Raw genomic sequence first — 20,978 nt, forward strand, 5'->3', positions numbered from 1 at the left:
TGCTCAGTGACTTGAGTCCAAACGGATCTGCAGCAGGATTCCCAGGGCTGTCACAGAGCATTGGCTCATAACTGCTCTGTCAAAAACATTGATTTCAAAAGTAAGGAGTTCCAAGTCTTCAGCTACAAGGATGAACAGCAGCAAAGAGCGACTCTGCTCTAAGTTGCTCAGTGAGTAAGCTAAAAATACAAAGTCTTTAAAGAGAAAAGATGTATATACTCAAGCTGGGGAGATGGGCAGAGGCAGCCTGGATACTCATGGTGCTGTGGTTCACAGTGCATGGGTGCAAGGCTGTAGTGCACCCCTGGGACAGGTCAGTGAGTAAATACTGTTTCCTCTAGTTGGAACTACCACATGCAAAAGGTTGTATGTATGGAGTGAAACCCAGAGCCAGGCTGCGCTGCGCTAGCAGGCTTTGGAGCACAGCAAGTTTCAGAAGGTAAGAATGCTTGTCAAAATGAATAAATACACTGAGGAGCAGGAAGGCAGGATCAGCCCATCATCTGAGGGGTATGGGGGTGTTGCTTCTGCTCCAGCTGAAGCATCCAGATCCAGAAGAAGCCACAAAAAGGACAAGAGGCAGTTGATTTTGTCCCCTCTCTGTTACCTGCCTTACCCACTGAAGGAGGCCAATGCTTAACGGTATGCACCGCTTTACACAGCTGCATTCACAACCTGCAAATGACTTATCCAAGGAAAAGCTGTGGGTGGATTCTTGGCCTGAAAGCAGCTAAAGGTTACTGCATGGCCCAAGTATCACCTAGCCCAGCTGACTTTCCTCTTGCAAGGCAGCACACAGTGCAGCATTTTACTTTTAACAAACATTTATTGAAAACATCACAGAGGCTCTGGTAATACATTTGGTATATCTCCATTCCAGGATTAAGAGGAAATATAGTAAAAATTTAAAGGCTGTAAATGCAGAACTCTTAATCCTGGAAAAAGTAAGACTGAAAAAACCCCCACATTCTCAGTTAAAAAAATAAGAAAAAATTACTATCAAGACTTCATCTTTTAACTCCCTCGGGTCCGGGGAGAAGAGGAAGGCTCAGCAATCCCTCCTCAGGACTTGTATTGCTTTCAGCTGGGAAGCTCCCCACACTCACCCAGTTCCTCAGTGCTGTCAGCCTCAGCCCACTGTGGCTGGCAGTGGCAGATGACAAAGGAGACTCCATCCCCTCCCTTCAGAAGGCAAGTCCAGACTCCCGAGGCCCGGCTCACCTCGTCGCCATACGTACCGCTTCCTCGGCAGGCGCGCCCGTTGCAGAGGGTGTTCCTCTTGGGATACTTCTAACCCACACAGAAAGAAGAATTACTTGTCTGAAGTTAAGGCAGCAATAAATAGCAGAGGTACGAGACCCTGCCCTCACACCCTGGGGCAGGAGTGGCGATGGCGGTGTCAATAGACGCGCTTCTTCTTCAGCGAGGATTCAGCGTAACGCACTGCGGAGCCCTGAGTCTGCTGGGCAAGGTACTCCACGGGGCTGGGCTCGGGGGGGGACAGCAGGTACGAGGAGCCTCGCTTCTCACTCCTCGCTGGAGCCACCTGAGGACAAGGAAACAAGTGACACATGAGCCGGAGCACAGGGCCTCAATAAATAACGCTCCAGCCTGGGAATTATCAAGGACCCGGAGCCAGGAACTGACTCCAAAGGGCCGACTCCTTCGGCTTGAAGGCCCGGCTATACACAGCTCATGAGTCAGTGTTTGTGCCCTTTCCCTGGCAAAACTCAATGGTAAATGCACTGGTGCCCCACTGGACATGCATTTTTGTGAGGGCAAAGGGCTGGCTGGGGCAGGCAGCCCCGCTCCACAGTGTGGGTTTGAAAAGCAGATGTGTAACAGCCGTGCTGATCATCACCCTGCCGCTCCAGGCACCACCATCCCTTCATGTAAGGCACCAGCAGGCCACCTTTCATCCCTCTTTTCTCTCGGAGAGCTGAAAGGGTTAAACCGTCCTGGCCTGCTATCACAGCCAGTCAGATGCTGCAGGGCTTGCTTGCCAGCCAGCCAGAGCGGGTGTGTGTTGGGGATGAAGGGTAACCATGTGCCACTTGCAGACATGAGCTTACACGTGATACCAAAGCGAAAGAGAGAGCAGGAATGGTTCTTTAATCAAAGCTTCAATTAAAATGCCTGCCTCTGCTACACAGGAAGCACAGAGGGTCCCAGAGCAGGGTTTCCGGTGAGGGTGCAGGGAACCTACTGGTGCCCCACTGCCGAGTGCTCCTTAGGGTATGCAAGGCTCAGGTTCAGGGCCCCTCTGGGATCCACCAGAGCAGGCTGTTGCACCATGCACACACCTACAGCACTAGAAGTTGCACATCCACATTAGAGCCTTCCACCCTAATCAAGGACTTACTCACTTCATAGAATCATACAATCACAGAATGATTTGGGCTGGAAGGGACCTTAAAGCTCCTCCAGCTCCAACCCCTGCCACAGGCAGGGACCCCTTCCACTGGAGCAGCTTGCTCCAAGCCCCTGTGTCCAACCTGGCCTTGAGCACTGCCAGGGATAGGGCAGCCACAGCTTCTCTGGGCACCCTGTGCCATTTCCCTTTCCCCCCCCATGTGTCATTAATTTAATTACCAAATGGCTTGAACAGTCACTTGGACACCACTGGACATCCGCCCCATAGCAATCAATCACCTCAACCTGAGTTCACCATAACCTGCTCAGCCATGCTGCATGTCCCGGCTGAGGCCTGGCTCCTAGATCAGAAGCTGTGGGATTCTGGTTCATGCTGCTGTGAGTATTTTAGGGACCTTAACACATTTCCCAAGCTGGGACGCTATTTCCTTAATCAAAGGAGCAGCTGAGCTGACCACATGTCCCTGAGCCAAACCCTTCCTAGAAGCATCCCTTGCTAATTCACAGTCACAAATCAAATTGCCCTCTGCTAAGTCCAAGTTCATTTTAGGATGCTCTTGTCATTATCATAAATAGGACCATGCTTAAGGAGAGACTTTCAGCTTCCTCCCATCCTCTCTCCTGCACTTCTAAGAGCCATGGGGCTGTCACATGTGCACTGTGACCCTCCATGTATCCTGGCGCACGTGGCAGAGCGCAGCATCACCACCACATGCTTCATACAGCCTCCAACCATGCTCCTTCTGACCTCCAAACCCCAGCCCACAGCAGCAGGGGGAAAACAGGTTGCAGGGTTAAAGCAAGCACATGCACATGTGAGCACACACTGAACGGACACTGAGCCTCTTGGGGACCAGCCTGTGTGCCCCCTGCACTGGGATTTATCTCCTGCTTCCAGGAATGATCCTGTGTTTCACTGTGCCAAGGGACCGGCCGCTCTCCTGCCTCCTATGGCATCTGGCATCGAGACAAGCTTCTGAGCAACTGCTCAGCATCACCTCCACACTCAAACCTTCCTCTTTAGACTCGAGATGAACTGAAAGGTTCAGTTAGCTCAAAGCACAGACCACCTCCTCCTCTTGTCACAATTCCACTCGTTTCCAGAGATGTTGGGAACCTGAAAGCTCTTTTTGCTGCAAAGAGCAAGAGATTTCACAGCCCATGGCAACGAGTTCAATCCTTGACCATCTTTAAGCCAAAACCAGCTCTGGCCAGGCCTTGTCTCCTGTCTAGGAACCACGGATTGCTACAGTTGTGTGCTCCTAAACCTCCTCCAAAACCCAGGAATCTCATGCCAAGTCTGAGATGTGAGTTTCTGAATGCCAGAACATCATGTGCTGAATCCACCTACTACCCTCTACGCACCAAAGGGATTTACTGTCACGACAGAGACAGGCAGGAGGCTGGGCCCCTGAGCTCTCCCTGCTGCGACTGCTGCTTCAGCCTCTTGGTGTACCCAGACAAGGTGCAGAGGGCCACGAGCTGCCTCAGAGGCTGGAAAGCCAGGTCAGTGTCTTCAGAGAGATCATCACGGGTCTCATGGTTGGGGCAGGATCAGGAAGGCAGCAGCTTGTTGGGCACACCTGCCTGCAGCCACTCCAAACCAGATGATAATCCAGCTTTTAAGGTCTCTCCCATCCAGAAGCAATGTGATTTACTTACAGCATGGGGTTTGAATTCCTCAGGACTTCTGAAGCACTCAGGAAGTGATAAAAGTCCTTTGTTCAGACTGAACAAAGCTTTAATCCCCACTGTCTCACCCTGTGTTAAACCAGCCTCCTGTTAGTCCAGACTACAGCCTCCTGTAATCTGGTCCTCACTGCTTCCACAGCATTTCCCCATCCCTCTCACATCTTTTATTGATGAAAATGAAGGTTCTACAAGGTGCTACAGACAAAAAAGCAGCTTCACTCAATGAGTCGGGCTGACATCTGTTAAAATGGTTTTCCTCCCAAGATCCAGTTAAGAGTATTACAGAGTGAAGGCTGTTGGTAACCTGGACACTGCCTTGACTTGCTACACTCCACTTCAGAGGTCCTATCCAAGTGGTACTCACTGCAAAACATCTGCATGCAAGGCAAAAAGAATCATCTAAACCCAGTACGAACTACATCCTTTATTCACTTCCTACTTAATGTGCCTCCTTCAAGGCATTTTTGCACATCCACCCTCACAGACCATAGAATCCTAGAGTGGTTTGGGTTGGAAGAGACTTTAAAGACCATCTAGTTCCTATGCTCATGCCAAGGGCAGGGACACTAGACCATCCTTCCAAGATATTTGTTTAGTAACACCTTGGCTGTCTTTGCTGTGGGGTTTGGTGTTTGTGGGCAGTGTGGAGCACTGATCTCCAGGGTGCTGGAGGGCTCTGAGGGGGCCTGGCGCTGGCACACTCTGCCCAACCACTGCTTTAATGTATCACATCCACCAGGAACTGCGTGTGATCCCGAGCCACTCGGGATCCTGAGGAGCATGGATGCAGTGGAAAAGCTCTGCCTTGGCTTGTCGTGGGTCCAAAGTCCACTCGGTGGCAGCACAAGACAAACAAGCAGCACCTCCACCAGCAGCAGCTCTGCCCCATCTCTCCTCTCACCTTAGTTAATGGGGTTTGTGGAGGAAGCTGCAAGCTGCCTGGCTGGTATGATCCCTGGGCTCCACTGTAAAGTGTAGGCATGACCTGCAAGCAGGGACTGTAGTCTGGGTAAGATCCACCTGTAGAATCCTAAATGCAGAACGCGATCCACGACCATCCAGAAGGTGAAAGAGAAAAGGTTTAACAATTCATTTTTACTTGGTATAACAATGAGCACTCAGCAGGTATGAAAACATCTGAGTCACACTCAGTTGCTAAAAGGAGCGTGTAGTTCACAGCAGCTCAGGCATGCAGAGATTTCTTGAGCAAAATCATGAATTTGGGGATGGTTTACACTATTCCTTAATAAATCAAAGTGTGCTTCTCATAACTCACAGACACCTTGGGCCATGTAATGGCCTTGGTGAGAACAATCCCGCAGCCACTCACTGGGAACTAACGTTATGGTGTGCTCTTTCCTGGTAGGAGTATTTTAATACACTCCTGACCTGTAACAGGTAACTGGATTGTGGGATTTTACAGAGGGATATTCCTGGCAGGTACAATTGGAAGCGTGAGGATGAATCCTGGAGGAAACTGTGCAGGGCTGCCCTGCTTCGAGAAGGTGACCATGACCATGCAGTGCCATCCATCCCACACTCTCCAGCCCCTTATTCCTGCAGTACCAATGGCAGCAGCAGCCACTATCAACAACCAAAGCATGTGTCCAGAGTCCAAAAGCAGCCTTGCAGCTGATGGGTGAAACAGCCAATGGAGACAGGAAGAAAACAGAATCATTTCTCACCTCAGAGGCTTCATTTTCAAATTCATCAACTCTTGCCTGGGTAGGGTTATATGCCTGAGCATAATGCTGATACCACTGCTGAACAGCCTCCTATAAGGAGGAGAAAACCTCTTCCCATTAGCTGTCTACTAAGATGACTTTAAATGAAAGCAATTCCAATGGCCTCGCAGGACATGAGAAAGAATAAAAGGCAAAGCTCTCCAAGAAGCATCAGAACATGCTTAACACCAGTGACAATGCTCAAACCAAACATTTAAACTACGTAAGTGCTTAGAAGATACATGAGGCATCACTGCTTTGGCAGCAGACACAAGTACAATGCAGTTTCTGTCACGTGGAAGGAACAGGCAGTACAAAAATGCAGCTGAGTGGTGACTGTGGCACCTCTGCACCTCAGAGACATCCTTTGAGTCCTTCGTGTTACTAAAGATAACATTAATAACATTTATCCTACAATACTACTGATTTTGGGGATAGTATTTAAGGATTTGGGGTTGGGAACTACCTCCAGGAGACATCAAAATATATTTAAAGCCAATAATCAGATTTAAACAAACTACTGAAGACTACGTTAGTGCTTACATGAAACACAAAGCACAATGGCTCACAGGACATACCTCATGCTTCTATAACCCACAACTGTCACCAGGTCTGTCACTAGACATACTCCAGGTCCGACCCGATGAGAAGATGGGTCTGGCCCCTGGCACAGCTCCCTGCTGCAGTGAACCTCTCCTAATCAGGCTGAGACCCTCCTAATACAAGACAACCCCAGACCCAATGACTCCCATAGCAGCCCTGCTCCACCTCAGGAGTTTGGGAACAACACAGCTTTCCCTGTCAGCAGCGAAGAGGACAAAGCCTGTTTCTGCCTCCCTGCCATGGGAGGAGAGATCAGGGCAGGAAGAGACATAGAGCAGAGCCAGGCTGGGTGTCTCAGCACAGATTTTATACAGATCACTATGATCCTGCTCTCCTATTTCATTTGCATGCAGTTGTATTTCCACACAGACCAGTGACAATGAAACTATGGAAATGGTATTTCACAGTGTGTCCCAACATCTGGGAAATCCAGCTACTTGCTCTCAGTGCTGCAACACCCCCCCAGCCAAGGGGCAGCCCTCCACACCAACAGCCATGCTCTGATCACCAAACAGGGTATATAACGCAGTGAAGCCAGCTGGCTGAGAGTGCAGAAATTCCCCAAGCTATACAGGAACTTCTGGTAGACAGAACACACTCTTCTCTGGCATCCAGCCAAAGTTCAGGAAGACTTTAAACTTCTTGGGAAGGGAAAGAGAAAAACTTCATGCTTCGGAAGACAGACAAAAGCCAAGCCAAAAGTTCTAAGTCATTTTTTAGCCAACTGCAATGAATTCAGGCTCTCAAGAAGCAATCTGTCTATGGTTATGATACTGAAGCAGGGAATATATTCAGGCTTTTTTTGACTGGCATTAGGTGTACTTTGTGCTAAATCTGTTCTGCACACTGAAAGAGACAAACGATCAGTGAGGAAGAGCGACAAGGTTCAATCTGAGCAAGAGCGTGGGCTCTGGTTGTAGGAAAGCCTAAGAACTGCTCAAGAGTGGTTGATGATGTCGGGCAATGCTGTTTAACTGCATGCAGGGCTATCACACCACATGTGTGCCAAGAAATGCATTAACAGTACACAGAGAAAAAGAAGAAGTGCATTAACAGTACACAGAGGAAAACAAAGAGCAGCTCAGGGAGGGATCCCTGAGCAGCTCTCTGCCAAAAATCCTGCTGCCAGAGCTCCCAGTGACAAACCAAGCTTCAGGAGGCAGCATCAAACCAACTCACCTGTGTGTATTCCCCATGCTGCTGGGAGTAATTCAAATAGTTTTCCATTGCGTGTTGTGATGTCGTTCCCTGAGACACAGCAGCATCCACGAGGTTGTTTGAAAGCCCAGTCTGCTGTGGTGGACTAGAGGCTTTGCTGGCAATTGCTGTTTGTAACACAAAGAATACATGGTATGTATAAACTGTTTAGCAATGTGCTGGGATTAAACCAGAGCTCTGCTACTTCAGATTAGGTTGTGCTCAAAATTAATCAGTGCTACTAATAACTGAAAGGCTTTCCAAAAGCTTGCCTACATCACTAAATTCATTAACACTGAAAATTTACCCAAATAAAATAACTATGAGGGTAGATTACACTGAGGTTTTCAGACAGACAAGATTTCCTTAAAGAGAAATGCCGTTGCTGGAATGATGTGCAAACAGAATAACCAGTTGCCACGCTTCATTCAAGGAAACTTTCAACTAAACCCACTAAATGTTTGCTTACCTGGAAGACATATACCAGGCAACACACTTGCCAAGTTCAAGTAGGGGTTGGTACTAAGACGGATTTCTTTTGGTGGGTCTCCTAGTAGCGAAGTCTGTTTTTTCAAGGGAGTCTGCAAAACAATTGGGCAGGTCACTGCATTAGAGTCACACCCCATCTGTCAGACGTAAGGAAGATTCTGAAATACCCCTGGCCCTAAGAAACATAACAAGAAAACTGAAAATAAATAGTGGGGACAGTTATCTGACACGCTGCCTGGGCTTTTTTCTGGCCGAATAATTTTGGAGGCATGTTTCTCTTTAGACTGCAAGTTATTAAAGGATATTTAAACAAACAAACAAAAGAAAACCTTTTATATTCAAGCTAAGGAATAATTATGACCATCATGACTCCAGATACAGGGAGTTAGCATTAAGAACATGGCCAAGACAAAAGCAACTCTTCTCACCCAGAGGACTCTTCATCAGAGACGACAGTGATACGACAAGGGGCAATGGGTTTCACACTGAAACAGGGAAGATTCAGGCTAGATCTTAGGCAGAAGTTCTTCCCTGTGAGGGTGCTGAGGCGCTGGCACAGGGTGCCCAGAGAAGCTGTGGCTGCCCCATCCCTGGCAGTGTTCAAGGCCAGGTTGGACACAGGGGCTTGGAGCAAGCTGCTCTGGTGGAAGGGGTCCTTGCAGGGGTTGGAGCTGGGTGAGCTTTAAGGTCCCTTCCAACAGAAACCAGGCTGGATTTCCATGAAAAATGAACCCTGGAGAGATGACCCCGTATGAGATCTGCTATTGTAAGTCATCTTACTGATCATTTATAAGCCCATACTTAATTACTTTATGTTAAAACAAATACCAGAAGTAAGAATGAAGTAGCTATAGCAGTTATACAGCTTGTCTGCAATACTTAGCTCAAAGATGCTTATGCATTATTCTACTCTATATCTGCTCATTTTTTCAAAGCCCATTAAGGAAAAAAAACTCATTATTTTAATGAATTAATACTGCTTTAAGTAAAATACTAGTCATCAACAACTCTTTAAAGACAGTGAGGCCAGTTTTTAAACACAAAGAACTTCAACAGAGTGCTGATATCCTTCATCTGGATGCAAAAGCAGGCGTTTCACTGTGACCCTTCACTACCAGCACAGACTGTGCCTGTCTTGTCAAGGAAGGGAGTTTTGCAAACTGGACTTCTGTCTATTGATGCAGAAAAGAAACAATTAAAACATCTACTAGGGTTTAAAAAAAGCACTTTTTCTAATAAACAATAGTCATAGAAATAAATTAATTATATCAACTTCCAATGGTTTCTTTCAACTCAACAAAATGCTGAGATAAAACTGACTTTATATGTGTATATACAAGAACCCTGCATATTTCATCTGTGTATATATATATATGGGTATATATATATAATGCAAAGTGCCCTTTCTGAAGCAGGACCAAAGCTGTCCAAGCTGTCTAACCAAGGCAGACACCAATACTGTATGTAATCTAATCACTTCAGGTGCTTCAGAGAAGTATGTAAGGAAAAAGATCTGATCTGAATGTCAAAGTATTTATGTATGTTACATAAAAAAGTAAATTTGCTAATGACAGGAAAAAGCTTCTTAGAAAAATAGCCCATTCTGGTTCGACTTAAATCCCATCCCATCACCCTCCTTTGCTGCCTTCAAGGGACTAAACATTAGAACTGATGCAGACTAAGAGTACGTCAGCTGTGGCTAAGAGGGGATGGATTAAAAGGGGAAAATTTACATACACATATGTATATATACACATATATAAATAGACACCACCTGGAAACCCAAAGGCCCTTCATACCACCACAACTGCTCCCGATTAGTCATGAAATTCAAACACAAGTTCAATTTTCAGACTATAAAAGAGACATTGCCCTCGAGATAATTTCATCATCAAATGCTATGAGGGATACACATGGGAAAAACCCCCTCCAGCATTGTAAAGATTCTTTTTGTTAATTCATTTGGACCACCAAAGAGCATTATTGTTCTCTCCCTATTATTTATAACTGAAATGACCTTAAAATGTCTCATGAATGATCCTGTGATCGGACTGATTTTATAGTGAAGAGCTACCCCAAGCAGTTGCAGTTAACTCTTCAGCTTGTGAAAACCAGAGAGAGAAAATCCAAACACAAGTTAAAACCAGGCAATATTTGTGTTCAATGCTCCTTACCCCCAAATTTGCATCAGTGCTTTTTAGTTGGTTTTGTTGTTTGGCATGGCCAGCCCTCAAAGCTCCCGCAGAAAGATTTGTTAAGGTCTGATGATAGGGCTGTGATCCCGAGACAACCGCTTCGGTAGGCGCTGGTTTATCTGGAGCATTATTTTGCCCTGGCATAGCTTGTCCAACAATGTGCTGATTCGGGAAGAATGGCAGCATGCCCATCCCTGCTGTTGCTGCTGCTGTTGGAATTGGAGTCAGATTAGATGCTGCAGTCAACCATAAATGGAGAAACTTTTCTGTCTGACAAGATTTATCAGTACACTTTGTTTGTGGGGTTTACTAAGTGATGAGAAAAACACTGGGAGATCTGGTTTACAGCTATCCCAGCACACTGCATTCTGATGATAGCTTTTATTCTCTTCCCCCAGGAGCAGACAACTCTATTTAATACAACAGAAGAAAACTCAGACTTTCCTAAACATGCATTATGACAGTAGGTTACTTAAGTGTTTCCTGTTGCTTTTAAAGAACCTGTGAACAACATTGCAGAGGATCCTGCACTGGAATAGAGGGGGAAAACTCCACCCCAACTGGCATTAGTAAAATTAATTTGACAAACAAAAGAGCTAGAAACTATTCTCCAAAATTGAAATCCAGACATTCAGCGTTGGTTTCCTCCCCATCCTGCCCTCTGCAAGCTTTTCCTTGCTTCTGGTTACTAGCATTACTCAGCCCACATGTAGAACTGCAAGAATGTGTGGCTTTCAGTGGGGGAAACAACAAAAGATGCACTCAGCAGTATGACAACTGATCTTTCCTCATAAAAATTGAGGGCACCCCTGGCACAGGAATTTCCATTCAAAACCAATGTCCATCACAGACTGGATATTAAAGCTCTATTGCTTAATGAAAGGAATGCAAACACCTCCCCACCCCACTGCTATCTGTGGTGCCTCTTCAGCTACTCAGATTTATCTGCTTTGAAACAGTAACCCCCCAAACTGTAGTCCTACATACAAACACATTCCAAGAGTACTGAAAATTATAGTAACTGAATATTTAACAACCTGTAAATGTTCAACCAGTGCCACAGTGTACTCCCCCTTCCCTGACAGGGATGAGAGAAGCCAGGCAACAAGGCGAGCTATTTCAAGTTTGCTTCCTGCTCAAACCAGCAGGTTATAGCTGTTTATATAGATATAAAACTTGTTACCTTGCTTAACTACACAGCTATAAACTTTGTTATTGCCCAACTCCCTGCCCACCTCACTGTATAAGGTTCAAACATACTATTGCTTTTGCTATAGAAGGGGAAAGGAAGGTGCATCACTTCAAGCTGAGCATTTCCACTGATTTGATAGGAAAGAAAATGTCATTTACACTTCAGAGCTTCTGCACGGGTTCCCAGGCCTGAACTCACTGATGGCATTACCCCTAGTCCCAGTACTGTCTGTAGGAGCATTGTTGGAGGTTCTCCCAGCAAACCCGGTTTCTATAAGGAAGAACAGAAAACTGTGTCAATGATTAAAACAATCTATCTGTAGCTGTTTCTGACAACTCACATTCAGTTAATCCTTTCAGATACACTAAACTGTTAAATTATATGAAAAACATTATTTATTTGAGCAGTTATAAGGATGCCCAAAGAAGTTGAAGGGATGACCTTACACTATTAGCCTGAAGGTTTTCTATCTTCATCAGCTGCTGCTGCGGCAGTGGCATCTGAGCAGGGCTCTGCAGCAGTAAGTTAGATGCACTCCCCAGAAGTGAACTCTGGAATTATTAAAAGAAGTGTTAGTTGGCACTCATGGGAAACAGTGTATTCTGGAAACATTCTCAGATGATACTGCTTAAAGAAGTTTAAATTAGTTTCTGGGTTAATGCAGCAAAGAAAAATAACTGTTTCTTCCTTTGCCTCATTCATAGATAGTTGTTTCAAGTTCTTTTAACTTCCCTTCCTATTAACCCTTTTTTCACCTCACAACCACAACTATGCTTTCTGATGGCTTTTAAAGGATCAAGTATACTCCAAATACAATCCAGCCTGTGTTCAACCCAACAGGGAACAGTGAATGTGTTTGAAGGCTCCGCAGACAGACTAGATAGTTACCTACAGTGCCAGTAAGAAAGATGAGACACAGGGACTTCAGGGATTATGAGCTCTATGAATAAGGGCTTCATTGTTTGTTAACATTTGCATTGTACCTTGCACTGCAATTCTAATACCTAATCCTCACCAAACATCTATATACCTTACAGGACCCAGCTGTAACTGGCAGGGACTCTGAGCCCTTGCTTTACAGTTACCAAACAATACATTTGCTTTCAAAGAGAAATACCCAGGTATGTTTTTCCCCCTTTTCAGTGGCAACCATCTATATGAAATTCTATTCCAGAACCATTAAAAAGCTTATAAATCACAGGGCCTGCAAATTGCTAAGTCTATAAAATATTAATACTTTTCATTCAAAAGCATTCTGGATCAGTTTGCCACCAAAACTGAGCCACTTCATCACCAACTTGGGGTACCACGTTCAGACTCTGCTACTGGTATATTCAGCATTACGTGCTCTGGATCACAAAACCCTGTTATGATTCACACTAGCTGAATATGGGCCTAAAACTGTCCTTCTGGCAGCAGCTCCTGAGCATGATTTGCCAGGCAAAATATAGGCTGCTCTACCAACCTTTTTGTACAGCAGTACAAGAATAGATCCATGGGGCACTGACTGTGTCAAATCATGACAAATATAGCCTCCCTCATTTATTTGAGGTCTCCTACAGAGAGAAGATCACCAAAAGCAGGTAATGAAGATGGAACCCCAAAAGGCAGCTCTCCCAGTGCATGGCTTTGCAGATTTTGCAGCCTCCTGCTAAAACCTCACAAATATTTTCAAGTCTAGGTTGTGTCCCTATGTGGTAGGGTCAAATTCCCTAGGGAAAACCCCTCTGTGCCTAGAAAATGGTCTTCTGGACTCAGAAATGTGCAATTTAAAACAAAAAGTGCCATATCTAGATTAGTTACATATTTTGTCTTGGTGCTCTCCAGCATCACCAAGACCAATGGTTGTTCCTTCTAAACTTGGTTATGGCAACGAAGAAAATGTGTTAGTTCAACTGCAAACCTTCCAGAAATACAAGAGTGGAGAATCAGTTTGGTTGGGATCCTCAAAAGAAAGCCTCCGGATTAATAAAGATTTAATAAACTGAGGAAAACACATCCCTGAGAAAGTTTAAAACACATTCCCTTGGCTCATATTGTAACTAAGAGAAATTAAATGAAGTTGAAAGTCGTGCTACCTCCAGAGTTGAAAACCCATTTGTTCAAATTCCCCTCTGTTGAACCTTTTTTCCTCAATTATTTTATAATGTTCTGGCATAATCATCCTAAAATATTGCTTCTTCTCATCATATTACTTTACAAACCCTTGAATAGGAATTAGCAAAACCAAGATATACAGGAAGCTGAATCAGTGTGTGACTGGGGAGGTGGGGAGAGTGTCAAGCCAGGACACTGCTGTTACTCTATCTTGTGACAATACTGAATTTCAAGGCAATAAAAAGTGACCTGGTTCTCTGCCTTTAAAGAATAGTCTGAAAGAAGTCACTGAATAACAGAAAAATGTGCCTAATGGAAGCAACTGGCATAATCAAATCATTATCCCTAAAATTCAGGCTATTAGACCAGGTTTGGAGTGAATTAAATGACAGGAAGCTCCCAGAAGAGAAGTAGCATCTAAAGAGAAAACACTAAGTTGTTTGGCTGCAGCACTTAAAAGACACTGGATCATCATCAATCACACTGTTAACTGTGTAAACCACGCCTGTCTCCAGCTGTGATTAGAAAACATTCACATTGCCTTCCAAGGAAGCATAAGGCTCTCTGAGGCTGAAGAGAGAACAGCAGTGACTAAATATAACAATTGAAAATGTCACTGAAATGGAGTACCAGCAGAAAAAGATGGATCTTTTTTCACAGTACAGGACATAAGCAACTCATTTGATGGGGCAAAATTAAGCAGTGTTTATTCAAAATGAATATATTCACCTACCAGTTTTAGGCAGAAAAAAAAAATAGCAAAGCTAAATAGAATTACCATAGGAGCAGCTCTGCATTTTAATTTGGTCTTCTGTAAGCTCAGTAAGTTTGTGTTTGCCGAAAGAACAGCAGAAATAACAACTAATAAACTTTCAGAATAAGAAAGAAGGTTCAAGAAAACCTTTCAGAAATTCCCCTGTCCATCTCGAATTACAGATACTCTGAGAACACTTGAAACATAACCTTGGGTTTGTTTTTTTTTACTAAGAAGTAACATCAGCAAATCACTGGTTTTTAGGGCATATATAGCACATTTTGGTCCCTGCAAGCTTTAAAGTGAAGATAATGACGCTAAGCTTGTTACCTGAGCGAGATAAAACAATCAAGTCTCTACAGGAAGTGTGTATGAGCAGCTTGAAGAGAAATGGAGGTGCCATGCTCCTTAAGCTCCAATTTAAAGAGGATTTTTGCCAGTAATGGTAAGTTGTCTCTACATCAGCAGGTGGTAGCAAATCAAGAGCTCAGTTAAGGTAAAATAACTCACTTGGGGATAGCAAGCACAGTCTGCTCATACATCCCCCATAGGCAACTCCTAATAGAGTGCTTAAAGACATCTTTAACAAGAACATTTGATTTAGTTGTAATTTCTTGAAACCCTGCATGTATTTTTCATGCTGAGATCTCTGCAAACATCTATTGGATAAAAGTTACTTTCTCACATACCTGATGAACTTTATTCAGCTGCAAAAAAGGTGGCCCAACTGCTGAATTTATAAGGTGAGGTAAACCTGCAGATGCTCCAAGAACTGCTTGAGAAACACAAGAAGAAGTTGCAGTGTTTTGCAAGTCAGGCAAGTACAAATCTTTTTAAGAGTTACTCTGTGTTTTCTAGATTCGGTTTCCATGATATCGGTCAGTGTACTAAGGGTCACTAAAATGAAACCTTTCAATAAGTCCAGCTTTGATCTGATTTGAGAGATCAAACATATACCCTCAAGGGGCTCCTCTAAAGCTGAGAGTTTCACTCCAAGAAGCAGAATGCCTGCAGCTGATTGCAAGAGCACAGCTTTATCTAAAGTGCTTTGAATGGCCAGCATTAGCTAAAGTGTTTCTTCACTGGTCACTTCACGCACCATTTCTGTGTATTTGCTGTCAGTGGATTATGTCACAAACTCTTAGCTGTTCCCTACTTGACTCTTGAAATTATCTGTTCCTAATACGTTCACTATTTGAAATGTGATAAGATTGCTTGTTATGTGTTTACATCCACCCTAATGAGAAGATAGAGAAATGTTTTTGACCTTTGTAAAGGTTGGACTTGATGATCTTAAAGGTCTTTTCCAACCTAGCTCATTCTAGGATTCTGTGAAACGCTGTGTACAACTATGGTAGCATCCAAGTGAATAAAGACTTACACTGGCAACAACAGGAGAAATGCTCAGGCTGCAAGATTCAGATCTAGAATCAGACTTAAACTTGCCACTTTAATGATGTCTGCAAAAGACATTTCATTTTAAACATATTTCTAATACAAACCTTCAGAGAACACAGTGTTAATGCAAGGACATTTTTAGGTAACAACTAAACACAACAGGATAGGGATTGACCTTTGCATTCATAAAATATGGAAGTGTCTACACACAGACACTGAAACAGTGCCTGCAAAGATTGTAAAACAGTATTCCTGCTTCTCTCCTTTGCTGAAAGCCTTGTATCACCAAGAACAGGGTTTCTCTTTTCACCTCTGTTGTTTTAAAGGCACTTACCAGGTTTAACAGCATGTCCACGCAACTGGGGCTGCAGCAGCATTTGCAACATTGCTGGGTTATTAAAACTTTTCATAATCTGCACTGGATTTGGCTCTGGAAGCAAGCCCTTCCTGTTGTTCCTCATCTCCAATTGAGAGAGATACAAAGATGTTAGAATCAGGAGAAAACAAAGAATACATTTAAATCCCTCAAACTTGTGTGATGATGGTATACACATTTCATTGTACACAGAAGTAACATCTCCTTCCTTGTTTCCTGCTCCTTTTCCTCCAATGCAGCACCTAACAAACTCTCCCCCCCAAACTTCAAGCATATTATTTTTCCTGAGACACATTTCTTTTCTTCCCCTTAAACCACGACAGAGTTGTCAATAAAGAGGAATATGAAAGGCACTGTTAACATGAACACCACATATTACAATAGCACCACTCATCTCTTATAAAGATGTGGGCTAAAGCTAGCTGAAGTAATGAAACTGTTCTGCTTCTGCATCTAAGACAGCTTCATGTAACACCTATCACACCCAATTTCCTAGGAAATAATTTGGTAAGACGTGTGGGTGTAAAAAGCTTTCTTCTTTATCGACCATGAAATTAAACTGTTCTTCCTACCTTGAAATTTATCTTGAAATGGACAAATTCTTGCCCCTCTGTTTTAAACCAAGTTTTAGCTTCTCAAATGACTCCACTTCCAGTTACTTCTGGTTTGAACGGGAACAATTTCTCTTACAGATAATTAAGTTTATTAAGAGCTATTTAAGTGTAACTTTGTGGTATCTTACGGCCGCATTTTACACTTCCTCCTTGCGCTATATGGCCATGCTTTGCCTAGGAAGGAGACTGAATTGGGCTGACTAGCTACACATAAAGGCTCGTGCTTCCAAAAGCTTGGCTCCTTTTCCTGCTGCAAAGGCACCCTGCTCACCTCAGGCTGCTCAAGGTGTAGCAAACTCATTCTGAAAAACAGATTTACCAGTCTCTTACCATCCTTTGTGCTGCTATAAGTGCTGCCAACGTGCTTCTGCCTGGGGCTCCTGGAGCACAGTAGGACACCTGCACTCTCTTTCCTTTGACAGTCATTCCATCCGTGAGTTCTTGTACCTTCTCAGCCTGCTCTGCAGTTTCATACTCCACCACCGCAAAGTCACCGATGTTACTGTCTTCATCCTGAGCAAACTGAAGCATTTCACAACACACTGAATCGAATGGGAACTTCAGGGACTGCTTTGCAGGATTTCCACACATCCCTTGCAAAAGACTTGGCAGCTGACACCTGATGTTCATGCCTGCCCAAATCAGTATGGTTCTTTCTCAAACATGCTAGATATAAGTTGAATATTGTATCTTTTTATGACATTTGGCATGCATGCTCTATTTACCTGAATTACCAGTTTCCCGTCCATCTAATCTCATGGAGAGCCTGAGCTATGAAATGTATTTAACACGTGTTTTCAGAGTAAAGAAGGAATGAGAAGGAAAATGTAAATACAGCTGTAGGATACAATGACTTTAGTTCACAAGATAAGAATTATAAACTCATTATTGCTCAGTTTTAAGCCTCCAGTAACAAAAATGGTGTTCATCCCACTACATGATAGTTGTTGAAACATGTAACAATGCGAATTCCACTGATATACGCTCCCTTTCAGGAGGATATGAAGTCTGTGGTTGTATCGAATGCCAAGAGAAGATGCCAGACTGATCAATCAAGCAGACTGGAAACAGGCTTATGTGTGAAACAATGCTCTGTCCTTTGTTTGCAGAGTTTTATAGCAGAATGAGCAGACTGAAATTAAACAAACAAAAAGGGGTGAGAAGGGAGGGAATGAAGCTGAGGCAAAAAATCTCCATCCCAAAATGAACAGAAATGATGTACTGATACTAGTTCTGGGGTGGAAGAAAGAGAATATCCTCGAGATTTCACTGGATAAAATTCCCAACCTGGTCCCAGCAATTAGGTCCCACAAACAACAACTGAAATAGAAATCTCAAGTAGCTGGAAGAAGAGGGTGGTCAGATCTTTAACGGCACTGCTGAAGACTGGCCTCTGGGAAGAGCTCTGGAGAACACAGCTCATTTGATACCTAGGACAAGGGGTGATGGGCTTAAACCTAAACAGGGAAGTTCAGGCTGGATATAAGGAATATCTTCCCTGTGAGGGTGCTGAGGCGCTGGCACAGGGTGCCCAGAGCAGCTGTGGCTGCCCCATCCCTGGCAGTGTTCAAGGCCAGGTTGGACACAGGGGCTTGGAGCAAGCTGCTCTAGTGGAAGGTGTCCCTGCCCTGTGGCAGGGGTTGGAACCCGATGCGCTTTAAGGTCCCTTCCAACCCAAACCAGGCTGGGATTCTGTGATTCTACAATCCACCTGTTAGTCTATTACACAGTGTATTTCTACAAGTGACAGGTAATATGAGGACACGCCAAGAAGATTTTCCTGCCTATGTTTCTGGCTAGGTGCCTATTTCTTAATTCAAAAGCACGCACCTTAACTCCTCCTCACCTGCGACACAAATCATTATGATTTGAGAAGGGAGGAGGTAAAAGCCTCTAACCGCACAGGTTAGTGAAAACCATCTTCATCAAAGCACCCTCTTATTCTTTGGGCTTCTGAATTGGTAAAGGATGTTGAAAACTTCTTGGAGGAGCTGATAAGAGCCTCCAGATTATCTGACAGCTGGAAAACAGCTCTTAAGGAAAAGACTTGAAAAGCTCAACCTGTTCAGCTCGTTAAACAAAGATTGAGCAAGTGACTTGATGACAGCATTTAATACCTTCTTACAGGATGAAAACAGTGGGGATCAAAAGCTCCTCAACTTAGTCATCAGTGAGGAGAAGCTGAAGCCAGATACATTCAACTGAGAAAACAGACAAAGAAGAAGTGATGGCCAGTTTGTGGGAAGAATTACTGTCAATTTATGCATCTCCTGCTATATTTGGACCAAGCAAGTGTAAGGGTAGACTCACAAACTACTAACCATACTAGTAAGCCAGCTAACTACAAATCACTGGGTCTTGAAAAGAGCACTGGGGACAGTGTGACAGCCTGCAGGCGGTCAGGCTAGACAGCCTGATGGACCTTCTGGTCTGAGATGCTGAGGATCTCGGATTACTTATCCCTCAAGCTAATCCCTGAGCAGCTTTCCAAGATACTTAAGAAAGAACCCCCCCCCAAACCAACAACTGAAGTCATAGCCAACCATTTTACTATAAAGCAAGCTTTCCTTCTACTGCCCGTTTATGATATGCTGCTCTGCACCAATTCAATGGGCAATGTTTTATTTGTGGGCTGTATCTCACAAGCCACGGAACTTGGAGCACAAGTGTGATGAGGAACAGCTGAGTGACCGAGGGGATTTAGTCTGGAGAAGAGAAGGGTCAGGGGGGACCTTATTACTCCCTACAAGTGCCTGACAGGAGAATGGAGCCAGGAGGGGCTGGGCTCTGCTCCCAAGGAACAAGGGATGGGACAAGAGGAAACGGCCTCAAGCTGCACCAGGGCAGGTTTAGATGGAGCTGAGGAACAATTCCTGCCCCAGAGGGTGCTCAGGCATTGGAACAGGCTGCCCAGGGCAGGGCTGCAGGCACCGTCCCTGCGAGTGTTCACACAGCGTGGAGGGGAGGCCTCAGTGCCATGGGGCAGTGGTGGCCTCAGCAGTGCTGGGGAATGGTTGGACTTGATGAGCTTAAATGGCTTTTCCAACCTGGTTGATTCTATGAAGATGAGAAGAAAAACTTGACGCTTGCAAAGGCTGGTAGGGATCTAACTCTTCTGTACCTGCAAGCTTTGCAAACGATAAAGCACAGAGATTCCCAACATCTAGATCCCAAGCTACATCTTCTTCAGTTAGGGAAAAACAACATCTGATGTTTGCAGACATTTCTTAAATATATGAATTACACACACACACATATGTGTGTGTTTATATATATCTTCTCCACCATCTAAACTGCTGCACTTGTGGTACTCATAGACTCACAGGCTTGCTTTCTTTACTGAGCAATAAAACCAACAGCCATGCGCACTTCAAAGGCTCTCTGAAATATTTCTAAATTGGCTTTCAATCCAAAGCACGAGGAAGGGGATGTCCTACAAACATTTTACTGGTGCTCACAGGAGTCTTCTGCACAATCCCCAGCTAACACCCAGCACCACTGCAAACAAGCACCAAGAATGCAGCTGTACCACAGCATACATCACACTGCAGATGCAGAACCATTCACTACTTACATGAAAAACACAAGTATTAGGAAGCAAGCAGGGAATCACAGAAATACAGAGCTACTTAAATCACAACCCTGACCTTCCAGAAGATACAAACTGAACATACCTGGCAGAACACAGGTTTATACTTCAGGGAGAAAGCTTGGATCAGTTCTTTGGAGTCAGCACAGTCTTTCTGAAATTTCTCCACACAAAGGCACTTAGAGTGAATAAGATTTGGGGTGAGCTGGTTCACGTCCATCCACTGTGCAAAGAGAGTGCTCTCCTCCAACTGCTTCCCCAGAAGTTCCAGCCTGGCCTTGGCAGCGGAGTCCTTCTTCATGTATTCCACAAAGCCGTAGCCCTTGGAATGGCCAGTAACTTCGTTATAGACCAAGAAACACCTCTCAACATTGCCATAGGCACGCACAAGTTCTTCAAACTCTTCCAAGGTAAACGAAGTGGGTAAATTGGTAATGCACAGCAAAGCATCTGTCGGCTGCAGTTGCACTGATATCTCTTTTCCCCGAAGAGAATACTGGTGATACTTCCCAATGGCGTTTTGTGCCTGCTCTCCATTCAGCAGAGTGACGAACGCTGGAAGAGACCAAATCAAGATACATCAGAGAATCACAGAATCCCAGACTGGCCTCGGTTGGAAAGGACCTTAAGATCATCCAGTTCCAACCCCCTGCCACGGGCAGGGACACCTCACACTAGACCATGG

The 20,978-nt window shown here is 44.5% G+C and overlaps 1 protein-coding gene across 1 annotated transcript; it reads right to left on the bottom strand.

Annotated features, from left to right (window-relative positions):
• Nucleotides 1-806: 806 nt before the first annotated feature.
• RAVER2 (ribonucleoprotein, PTB binding 2) lies at nt 807-20,864 on the bottom strand (the record flags this gene model as incomplete). The annotated part of the gene is made up of 12 exons (XM_057399234.1): nt 807-1,546; nt 4,967-5,095; nt 5,751-5,840; nt 7,572-7,717; nt 8,059-8,170; nt 10,253-10,482; nt 11,624-11,735; nt 11,912-12,016; nt 15,006-15,091; nt 16,049-16,175; nt 17,035-17,226; nt 20,379-20,864. Coding segments are annotated over 12 exons (1,962 nt in total), but the record flags the coding sequence as incomplete, so codon positions are not given.
• Nucleotides 20,865-20,978: the final 114 nt, after the last annotated feature.

This window comes from Pezoporus wallicus, unplaced genomic scaffold (genome assembly GCF_028554395.1).
Source record: "Pezoporus wallicus isolate ANWC-B61680 ecotype Strahan unplaced genomic scaffold, APGP_CSIRO_Pwel_v1 contig_11395, whole genome shotgun sequence".
Lineage (NCBI taxonomy): Eukaryota > Metazoa > Chordata > Aves > Psittaciformes > Psittacidae > Pezoporus > Pezoporus wallicus.